At 36.9% G+C, this 12,350-nt stretch overlaps 1 protein-coding gene across 3 annotated transcripts in view; it reads right to left on the reverse strand.

Moving 5' to 3' along the window:
- F8 (coagulation factor VIII) overlaps positions 1-11,200 on the reverse strand; it is a 109,790-nt gene extending 98,590 nt beyond the window's left edge. For all 3 annotated transcript variants that reach the window (XR_013342544.1, XM_077793788.1, XM_077793790.1), the window contains exon 1: positions 10,877-11,200. Coding sequence is in view for 2 of the 3 variants with exons in the window: in XM_077793788.1 (XP_077649914.1) it covers positions 10,877-11,193 (317 nt within the window). In the remaining variant the exon portion in view is untranslated. The remainder of the gene's footprint in view (positions 1-10,876) is intronic.
- Positions 11,201-12,350: the final 1,150 nt, after the last annotated feature.

The raw sequence follows: 12,350 nt of genomic DNA on the forward strand, positions 1-12,350 counted from the left end.
TTCAAGTCGTTTGTGCCCCACAATTTTGGGATGCTGGGGATTAAAATTAGGGGTTCACAAATGTTAGGCAAGTGGTCTACCACTGAGTTCTATTGCCAGGCCATATTTCCCCTTTCAAATCAGGTCATTTGCTTTCTTGTTATTGGGTTTTAAGAGTTCTATACATTGGTTAGAACTGGGCTAGGGTTGTGGCTCAGTGGCAGAGCACTTGCCTAGCATGTGTGAGGCACTGGGTTCGATCCTCAGCACCACATAAAAAAAATAAATAAATAAAGGTCCATTGACAACTAAAAAATATATTTTTTAAAAAAAAGAGTTATATATATTTTCTGGATAGTAATCCCTTATTTAAATCTAACATAGGATTTACAAATAGTTTATGTCATTCTGCAGGTTGCTTTCTGACTCTGTTGTGTCCTTTTATGAACAAACTTATTTAATTTTCATGAAGTCCAATTCATCTGTTTTTCTTTCATTGTCTTTGCCTTCAGTGTTATATCCAAGAAAGCACTGGCAAATTCAAAGCCATGCAGTTTTACCCTATATTTTCTTCTGAGAGTTTTATAATTTTAACCTTACATTTAGGTTATGGATTCCTTTGAGTTTATTTTTGCACATAGTGTTAGTTTAGGCCCAATTTCACTGTTGGTTTTTCATATGTGGCTTTTATTATATTGAGATAATATCCTTTTATTCCTAATTTCTTTTTTTAGAGAGAGAGAGAGAGAGAGAGAGAGAGAGAGAGAATTTTTTTAATTTTTTTTTTTATTTTAGGTATTGGCGGACACAACATCTTTGTTTGTATGTGGTGCTGAGGATCGAACCCGAGCCGCACACATGCCAGGCAAGCGCGCTACCACTTGAGCCACATCCCCAGCCCGATATTCCTAATTTCTTAAGGGTTATTAACATGAAAGGGTGTCAAATTTTTTCAAATGTTTTTCCCACATCAGTTGAGATGATCATATGTTTTCCCCCATTCTGTTAATGTATTACACTGGTAAATTGTCATATGCTGAAACATCCTTACACTATAGGAGTAAATCTCATTATTGTTGTATTATATAATCCTTCTAATATACTCCTAGATTTGATTTACTCATATTTTGTTAAAAAGCAATGGAAAAGTCACAGGCCAGGGGCACAGGCTCACCTAAATACTAAGATGGAGAACTAGTCATACCACTATAGAGTGCATGCCCTGCCCATCACCCCACCAACACATCACTAAAAGCCTATTTATAGCTGTACCTTGTACCCAGTATATCATGTCCAGAAAAAAATACAAGACATTCTAAAAAGAAAACAATCCAATTTGATGAGACAAATTCAACACCAGAACCAGAGCCAGATATGACAGGAAAGTAGAAATTATCACACTAGAAACTTTTAAAAACAATGACCTATATGCTAAGGGTTTTAATGGAGGAAGTAGAAAATATATAATAACAGATATATATTGTAAGCAGAGAGATGGAAATTCTAAGAAAGAATCAAAAAAATAATTCTGGAAGTAAAAAAAAATACTGTAACAGAAATAAAGAATATCTTTGATGGGCTGTTTTTTTTTTTTTTTTGATACTGAGGATTGAACCCAGGGTCACTGAACCACTGAGCCACATCCCCAGTCCTATTTTGTATTTTATTTAGAGACAGGGTCTCACTGAATTGCTTAGCACCTCATTGTTGCTGAGGCTGGCTTTGAACTTGTGATCCTCCTGCCTCAGCCTCCCAAAATGCTGGGATTACAGGTGTGTGCCACCATAACTGGCTTAATGGGGTCATTAATAGAATAGCAGAGGAAAGAATCTCTGAGCTTGAGGATATGATCATAGAAACTTCAAAAAATTACTGGAAAAGCAGAACAGAATATCTACAATCTGTGGGACAAGTATAACACATACAAATGTAAATACCAGAAGAAGAGAAAAGAAAGAAACAGAGGCCAAGTTTTGAAACAACACTGAGAGGCAATTGATCTCCCCAGATTAATACTACACATCAAACCACATATACAGGAAACTTACAAGAAGTATAAATACAAACAAATAAAAACTGAATTTGTGTATATAATATTCAAACTTCAGAAAAATCAAAGAAAAACTCTTGTAAGAAGTCAAAGCAAGGGGCTGGGGATGTGGCTCAAGCAGTAGCGTGCTCGCCTGGCATGCGTGCGGCCCGGGTTCGATCCTCAGCACCACATACAAAGATGTTGTGTCCACCAAAAACTAAAAAATAAATATTAAAAAATTCTCTCTCTCTCTCTCTCTCAAAAAAAAAAAAAGAAGTCAAAGCAAGAGGAAAACACTTTACCTACATCAACCTAGGATTGTATACTAAATGAAATTATCCTTCAAAACGTCAGAAGAAATACTTTCTTAGATAAATAAAAATTCGAGGAATATATTACCTATAGACCCATTTTGCAAGAAATATTCAAAGAAGTTGTTCAGAGAGAAAGAAAATGACATGGCAGAAACGTGAATCTACATAAACAAAGGATGGCAACAGAGAATGAATAAGTCAAGAGAATATTCACCACACAAAAGGCACTGAACAACCAAGTAGACTGAATGCCTTAACCAGTCAAGTGTTTGCTGGCTTCTATTGTTGGTACCTCAATTCTAGCAAAATGGACCTAAGAATGAAGGGCCATTGCTGAGGCTATAATGGGCTATGCAGGCAAAGCTGATCTAGGTATTGTTGCTGTGAATATCCAACTTGCCAGCAATGGAGTCCAAAAGCAAGCCCATATGTCATCATTCATCAAGGAAACTATCCAGCTGTGGGGAGCCACTCCAAATGCATGCGCCTTTAAGTCCTGATTGATACACCACGGGGAATCTGCTGTAGTCTGGCTGGGTAGTGCCATGACTCAGGACTTGGGACTAGGTCTTTTCCCTCGCTTGGATAATAAGGTGTGGCCCTGTTCCCTTGTAATCCTACCCCTTGCCTCATTTGAATGGCTTCTCCTCAATAAAAGGGTTCAGCACATGCTCCTCTCTCTCTTTCCATGGACCCCTAAGGTCAGAGGAGCTATCACAGGACCCAAAGAAAAAGGTATTTCTGTCTCTGTGTGATAATTTTGTGCAGCCCAGTTCACCTGGAGTGACCTTGAGTGTTTAGTCATGAAAACGACATTTAGCCATTTGGTGAGCCTAAGTAATCAACACCAGCCAAGCCCTTCCATTAGCACAAGACCTTGCATTTTATCATTGCATCACACCAAGAAATCCATTTTAAAGCAAGGAAATACATGACCATGGAATCCAATAGTCTAATCATATACAATATTACTGGAAAATTGTGTTGCCCATCTGATAGAGTGTAGAATAGCTTATTGAAGGAATAGCCAAGACACCAGTTTAGAGATAATATTCTGTAAGAATAAGGCACAATCTTCCAGGATGCAGTATATTCAATAGTTTAATGGCTATTATATAGTGCTATTTTCCTAACTAAATTACATGGATCTGGGAAATGAGGGGTGTTAGTAGGAGCAGCTTCAAATTAACATTATTCCCATTGACCCCATTGGGGAAACTGCTTCTAAATGTGGGCTCTGAGGGCTTAGGAGCCCTAGTTTTTAAAAGGCTAGGAGTAACTTACTGTGATGAGCAGTGGCAGGAAGTGTTATACAATAGGAAAAGAGAAGAATGCATTTGGAACCAAGATCATTCACTTGGATATCTCTTGGTACTCCATTGCCCAATTTGGATGATAAATGGGCAAGCGCAACCAAGTCCTGAGAAGGGCACAATGACGAGGCACCTCATCAGGTGACCCAATTGAACCAGCAGAAGTACAAAATGAAAGGTAGTGGGAGGAATCCAGAGTGGATACTAGAGGAGGGAGACAAGCTGCTGGAAATGCTGACAGCTGATGGCTTTCATCTGAGTTCCCCTTAGGAAACTACCTTTGTCTGAAGTCAGCAACCTCACCCAAAGAAATGTCCCTTTCCTGGTCAATGTGAGGGTGAATAAAACTGCATCCATTCAACTTCTCCCTCTATCCAATCCTGTTTCCATTACTTCCAGTGGATTGCCTACCCCAATAAACTTCCTCCATGCAAAAGGAAGAAAGAAGAAAAAAACAGATGATTTTTTTCCCTATTTGCATTTTTCAAAAGCTTTAAAATAACTTAAGAAGGCATACAAATTGTCAATATTTGAACAATGTTGCCTGGAAATGTTTTCATCTGGTTTACTTTCAGATAATTCACGCCAGCTATAAATTTGTGAAGATGCTATCACAAAAGCTTAGCAGATATGATTAACAGAAACCTGCTAAGAGATACTGAAAACTTAAATGTTTTATATAAAAAGGGTGAATGTGACTCTGTAAGATCTGTATCATGAGCTACACAGTCACCCTCCCTTCATGCAAACCTGGAGGAGATGCTGTGGTAAGTAGAAAGATGCAGCTATGCACACACCCCAACAGAACCAACCAGAAGGTCCCCAGGATTGCAGCCCTTGACATACTCTGATGAGGGGACATTATTTTATTTTTGCACTAGTTTGGAGAAAAATTGCATCACACTGCAGACAGCAGATCTTGCTACATGTATCTGCAAGAGTCATGCCCAATGGGAACTGTGGGGAATCCCTGAAAACACAGGGACAGACACAGACAGCACCTTGCAGAGGGAGGCTCTCTGACTCCCAGATGATGTCAAAGTTGAAGCAGAAAGGACTAACCCAACAAATGAAGCAGATTTCCTTCTAAGAAAGGTAACATCCAGAAGAGATCTCTCCAACGGTGAGCAGGACAGCCTCCACACACATAAAGCAAAAACTGCTGCAAGCACAATCCATAGTCAGGCAAGAAGCCCTTCACACCCCTTCCTGGGATCTAGCAGCAAACTGGCTGGAAAAGCTCCTTGGGGATGCTCGGTTTTCACAGACCTCTCTCAAGGGGACCAGCTAACAGGAATGGGGCAAAGGTGGTGCAGATTTCATGCTTACTTCTCTGCTCTCCCACGTTTTACTCCACTCTGGAGTTTGCAGGACACCCAAGAAAGCGTGTTGCTTGGGGAGCCCTTCTGCCAACTCAAGGCCATGACAAATGACTTTCTGTACTGATTTTCTCCTATCTTAAGGGAGCAACACCTTTCAAGATAACTTAAGAAATATACATTCAAAGGAAAATGCAGACCACCGGCAGAAGGAGAAACAGAAACCTCTTGTTGTAGGTTGTTAATATTTATGAAGGAGCAGAAGGAACTAGAGATGGAGCCAGGATGGAGTTACACAATTTCACTCCAGTTTTTCTAGTGCTTGCATATTGCCCTCATGTTACATTTTGTAGGCAAGGGCATGACCTTTTTTTTTTTTTTTTTCATTTCAAAGGTTCTTGTGCATTTCTTGCATTCCAACAGCTAAGCTGCTTCTCTTTGGAGACAAGGTCTGTCTTTTTCTGTATCCACAAATTCCTACATCAACAGGACAACAATATACAGCTTCCCAGCCTAAGACCTTTTCCATTAGAAAATATTTTCCACTGAATCAGAAATACGTGATTTATTTGCATGTCTCAGTTCCAGGGTAATCTGCACAGTAAATGATTAAAACATTCCAGGATTCACAGGTTTTGCTCCTTCCTAACTTGTGTGAACTTTTTGTTTGTGTGTTTCCCTTGGGATTCAATATATAAATCCTGCCAAATATATTTAGCAACAATTGTCCCTGACATGAACTGTTTTTTCACATTTTATCTAACTAATCGGAAAACCTATTATTTTCCTTGACCCTTGCTTAGAAGAAGCTCAGCAGCTGCAGGAACAGATAATATAAAATTGAATTTCCCCAGCTGTTTATTTCAAACCTTGGCAGAGGTTTTCAGGATGTGTCCAGAGTCAGCTTATCTTGTTAATCAGTATCAAAATAATCAAGATCATAAACTAGTATTATTGAAATAAAAATTTGATCAACTTTTTCTTGGTAAATACATCTGACTGCCTATACAACAACAGAAAGTTAGGTAACAAATGAGTTTACTCCATTAAATTTCTCACACATTCCACAAAATTTAACTCAACGTGGGTCAAAGACTTTAATATAGGAGCTAAAAACATAAAACTCTTACAAAATGTAAGTGAAATATTTGTGACTTTAAATTTGACATTGATTTCTTACATATGACACCAAAAGTACAAGCAACCAAAGGGAAAAATATATAAATTGGACTTCATCACAGTGAAAAACTTTGGCTTCAAAGGATAATATTAGAACAGTGAAAAGACTACTCACTGAATGGGGAAAACATTTCCATATCATAATCTGATGAAGGTGTAATATATCAAGAATATCGAAAAACAACAAATAAAATGAAAAAGAATATATAAAGAACTTTCACAAGTCAATCCTAAAAGACAAATAATCTAATTAAAAGATAAGCAAAGGAGTGAATGGACATTTCTGCAAAGAAGGTACACAAATGGTCAATATATACATTAAAATATTTGATATCATTTATCAGATAAATCTAAATCCAAACCATTTTATCCCCTTTAGGTTAGCTAAAATAAAAATAACAGCAATGATTATTGGTGAAGATGTTGAGAAACTGATACCTTTATCCACTACTAGTAGGAATGTAAAATGGTGCAGCTGTTTTGCAAAACAGTTGGGTAATTCCTGACAATTAAATAAAGAAATACCATTTGACCTAAAAACTCTACTATTAAAGAATATGCCTAATAGAAATGAAAACATATGTTCATGTAAAGATTTGTATATGAATGTCTGTACTAGTATTCTTCATAATGGCCAAAAATGTCCATCAAGACATAAATGCAATCTTATTAAGCCAAAAAAAGGACTGAAAAAGGAATATATACAGACTCAGGCTGTTTTATTTTGTTCAATAATAAATAGTGAGATTTCTTATGCAAAAAGTGAACATTTCAAGAGCTAATATAGTTGACACATTCACTTTTTGCATTAAGAAATTAATGTGTGAGGGAGCTGGGGTTGTGGCTCAGCAGTAGAGCACCCACCTAGCACATGCATGGCCCTGAGTTCAATCCTTAGCACGACATAAAAATAAACAAATAAAATAAAGGTATTGTGTCCAACTACAACTAAAAAATAAATATTTTTTAAAAAGAATTTAATGTGTGAACATTGCATAGGTACATGCCAATAAGATAACATAGATAATGAATCAATAATTTCTTTGCTCAGTCAAGATAAAAAGAACATGATTATTACCCAATCTAGTGGAATTTCAGAAAAAGATGTATAGTTTTAAATGCCCTCAGCATCAGAAACAAAGGAACAATAAAAGAGAAAATAACATACTACTTTATGGTGCTGAGGATTGAGCCCAGTGTTTTACATATGCTAGGTGAACACTCTACCTCTTGAGCCACAACCCCAGTCCCAGCAATTATTATTTTAAATAGCAACATATTAAGAGTATTTCAAGGGAAACCCTGGAGCACACAGGAATGCTGTGTTTATTGTTATCTAATGTTTTTCATGTTTTCTAATAAATTCTATCAGATAAGAACATGAAATAATTGGTTATAAACACTAGAAAGATCTAAAATCTGTCTCATTTTATTAATGATATGATTGAATACCCACAAATATTAGGCTAAAATTATTATGATTAATATGGTATTGGAACTAGATCAAGATGAATATGCACAAAGTAATAGCTTTTCTCTATTTTAGTACTAAGCACTTACAAATGAAAACTGGGGGTTCAACCCAATATTAAAATGGGCTTCACACATTCTAGGCAAGTGCTTTACCACTGAATTACATCCCTAGTCTTTTTTATTTTGAGACAGTCTTAGTAAATTGCCTAGGCTGGCCTTGAACTTGTGATCCTCCTGCCTCAGTCACCCAAGTATGTGGGATTATAGAAGAAAACCATTTTATTAACAATAGCAACACATTTATAAATGCATAGGCATAATGCAATAACAAAATTACTTAAATATATTAATAAAGTTAATGTGAAAATTTAATGAAATTTCAGTTAGAATCACAACAGCTCTTGGGTCTTTTTAATCTGATAAATAAGTTAACTTTTTTGTTCTAGTGATTGAACCCAGGGGTACTCTACCACTGAAGAACACACCCAGACCTTTCTATTTTTATTTTGAGACAGGGTCTCACTAACTTGCTGAGGCTGATCTTGAACTTGCAATCCTCCTTCCTCAACATTCCTAATCTCTGGTACTACAGGTGTGTGCCAGTGGGCTGACTGTGAAAGCAATCTGCACTGTTCATTTTGTACTTTTCTTAGTTATTCTTAGGCACTTTATTTTTCCACAAAAAAAGCTTTAAGATATTTACCTGGCACAGTGGCACATGCCTATAATCCCTAGCAACTTGGGAGGCTGTGGCAGGAGGATTGCAAATTCAAGGCCAGCCTCAGCAAATTTAGTGAGGCCCTGTATCAAAATAAAGATAAAAAACAGCTGAGGATGTTGCTTAATAGTGGAACATCCCTGGTTTCAATTCCTAGTACCTGAATGAATGAACGAAGGAATGAATTGATGAATAAATAAATAAATAAATAATAAAGGTTGCTTTTACCAGATATCAGGATATATTAGAGGTCCACTATAATCACCTCAATATGGTACTGGTATAGCAAGATGATAGTAGGTCAATGAAATAGCATAATAAATCCAAAAACACATATTGCTATGTGAGAATTTTTATAAGATTAATGTGTTATTTCAAATTAATGGTAAAGCTGAATTATTTTATAAATGATGCCATCACAATAGGTCATTGATATGGATAAAAATAAAGCTAGACAGATGCCTCTCTTATTCCCTATAGAAAACATAATTAGCAAATGAGTTGTAAAAAGCAAAACAGTAAAAATCTTGTAAGAAAATCTGGGAGAATACATTTGCAACACTGAAGTGTGGAAGACATTTTTAAACAGCCAACTTTGAAGATATGAAATAAAATATATAGTTGACTATAAAAATTAAAGCCATTTTGGCAAAATTATAACGAAGGGCAATAGACAAATAATAGATCTTGGGAAATTGCAATAATCATGAAGCAAATTAAAACTTGAAATAATAAGAGGGGTCTTGTAATTAATTAAAAAATTAAAGAGCACAAAGAAAAAAATAATAAACAAGTTCCATTTTAGAAGTTGCTTAAGCTCAGTAGAAATAAAAATAATTCAATTAAAGTAATGTTGCAGGGCTGGGGATGTGGCTCAAGTGGTAGCGTGCTTGCCTGGCATGCACGTGGCACTGGGTTCGATCCTCAGCACCACATACAAATAAAGATGTTGTGTGCGCCAAAAACTAAACAATAAATATTTAAAAATTCTCTCTCTCTCTCTCTCTCTCTCTCTCTCTCTCTCTCTCTCTCTCTCTTAAAAAAAGTAATGTTGCAGCATCACTCTACATATGGTAGTGAGTGCAAAGATATAGTGCAAAGTGAGTGGAAAGGTGTGTATAAGTTCACACTTATATAAAACAAACTATGGAAAAGAAAACCCTCACGGGTAGGTGTGTATTATCATCCTGGGATGCCTGATTGGGATAGGCAAGAAGGGGTGTGTGTAAGGAGAATGGGGAAAATCAAACAAAGATGATAATTTAGAGCTGGGGCTATAGCTCAGTTGGTAGAGTGCTTGCCTCGCCTGCACAAGGCCCTGGGTTCAATCCTTAGCACCACCAAAAAGAAAGATGATAATGTATAACATGACTACATTTAGTATTTACATTGGCATAAATTATGTATTGTGTTTAAATCCTTATAGTACACATTTAAGGAAAAAACACAAAATTTAAAATAAATAATTCCAGCATTTCACTCAATAAAGTAAAAGTAAAACAACAAAACAAAGCCAATGAAATTGGAAAAAAGGAATGACTTACATAAAGAAAAAAAGAATTGATAAATCAACCCAAAAGATTGTTCTTTGCAAGACCAATAAAATCAAGAAAATTCTGGAAGAATTTTGAAGACAGAAAGAGAATAAACATCATAAGGAAATGAAAAAGTAATATTACAGACACAGAATAGGTCAGCGAAAATCACAGAGACTGATGGGCCTGGTGGTCCATGCCCATAATCCCAGCAATTTGGGAGGCTGAGGCAGGAGGATCTACGTTCAAAGGCAGCCCCAGCAACTTAGCAAATCTCTAAGCAATTTAGCAAGATACTTTCTCAAAATAAAATCATGGCTAATATTAAAAGGGATGAAGATGTAAGTCAGTGATAAAGTGCCCCTGGGTTTAATCCCTACAACCTAAAATAAAAAATCACAGAGACTGTTATGTAACTCAATGCCAATACATTATCAAATCTGGGGATAATAAATTGCTTTCTATTATTTCTAAAACATATATAACCAAAACTGACTGGAGAAGAGGTAGAAAAATGTGAATGAACCAATGACTGCATGTATTACTGTAAAGATCATCTACTTTCCTCAGAGTAAATGAGTAAATGCTCCAGAACTTCCAAAAGAGGAAAAGCTTCTGAAATCACAGCTAATATTACGAAAAAACATACCACATACACACATCAGAGAACTGGAAACTAAACTCAGTTCAGTTGATTGGATCTCACTGTCCTGATTCTGCCTATGAAAGTTTGGGTAGGTCAAGGAAAGTTTGGTTCTTTTTCCTTTGCTGCTTGTCTCTCTACCACACTCTGTACATTTCAGAGTTACAGAATGTGACAGAGATGCAATGGGCAAAACAGAACAAAACATCAACTGATAGGTTAGATGTCTGAAAAGAAATGACACCTTACCTGGAAATGTTTTTTATCAGGGTTTAACTAAGCATTATAGCCATCCTAACTTGCGGTCAGCAACTTTCTCCAACCAGAATCACATCCCCATAATGCTGTAGGAATATAGGTATAGCCTTTACCTTGTGTCAACATGCAGCTCACTGAGCAGGTCACTTTTCATATAATCCCAGGAGAGTTCCACAGCACCCAGGTAATATCTTCGGATGGCACTAAAGCTGAATTGTAAAAGGCACAGAAAGAAGCAGCTAGAGAGTTCTATTTGCATGGCTCTTATTGCTAGAAAATGTTCTACAGCAGAAATAAAAGTGTAACTGTTCTCTAAAATATCTTTAGCTCCCAGGAGAAAAAAGGTAAATTTTCTATGATTTTGTGAAAAGTCCCAAATGTTTTGAAGAGAAATGTAGAGGACTTCATCTGCTGGATGTGACAGCAGCATGAACAGTAAGCAGTACCAGACAGAACTGCTTCCTTTTGGGCATTGGGAAGCAGCCACAGGAAAAACTGGAGTAGGAAAAGGGTGCATGAGCTAATGCTTAACCCATTCACTTCTGAAGGCAGTAGAGGCATGAAATGTCTACTATAAATTAGAATTTTGGAGGAAAGGAAAAGAAGGAGGGAGGTCACAGTGAAGAGATGCTTTAATATCTACTAATTTTCCTGGTCTACTCTGACTCTGTTCCTTAGGGGCAGCAACAAGAGAAGGTTCAGGATGTGAAAGGTTCTTGACTCTCATATTACTCTGCTTTCACCCTTGGGTCTTGTGTAACTCCCACAATGTGGTTTTTTTTTTTGTTGTTTTGTTTTGTTTTGTTTTGTTTGTTTGTTTGTTTTGTGTGTGTGTGTGTGTGTGTGTACTGGGGACTGAACCAGGGACAGTTTACCACTGAGCTACATCCCCAGGGTTTTTGTTTTTAATTTTGAGACAGAGTGTTGCTAAATTGCTTAGGGCCTTGCTAAGTTGCTGAGGCTGGTTTTGAACTTGTGATCTTCCTGCCTCAGCCTCCCAAGCTGATTACAGATGTGCACCACTGTGTACAACACAAGTGACTTTAAAACTATGAAGTGAGTCATGTGAATTGTGTGGCTGAGAATCCTCCAACGGCTTCTTACCTTCTTAGGTAAAATCCTGTAACTTGGGCTGGGATTGTGGCTTAGTGGTAGAGCGCTCACCTAGCACAGGAGGGGCCCCGGTTTGACCCTCAGCACCACATAAAAATAAAGGTATTGTGTTGTGTCCATATACACCTAAAAATAAGTATTTTTTTTTTTTTTTTGGTGAGTGATGGTTTATTGAACTGGACTGATACAATTCCTAGCTTGTATTTTACCTGAAGAGGTTTCATTTCTTTAAGGGTAGAGATTTGTGAGATCTTACAGGAAAGGGGAGAGAGAGTGCAGGAGGTGTGCCTGTTTGTTCCTTTAGAGGGTTCTTTGCTGATATTTCCTCTTCTTTTTCCAGGGTAGTGGGAAGTTGGGACTGATCAGGTACATCAGACAGATTTGGGGTAGTAAAAATAAGTATTTAAAAAAATCGTATAACTTTACCATGGCCTAAAGCATCTCACATTGTCTGCATGTTGCTTTTATGTATTT

Source organism: Urocitellus parryii, chromosome X (genome assembly GCF_045843805.1).
Source record: "Urocitellus parryii isolate mUroPar1 chromosome X, mUroPar1.hap1, whole genome shotgun sequence".
Classification (NCBI taxonomy): Eukaryota; Metazoa; Chordata; class Mammalia; order Rodentia; family Sciuridae; genus Urocitellus; species Urocitellus parryii.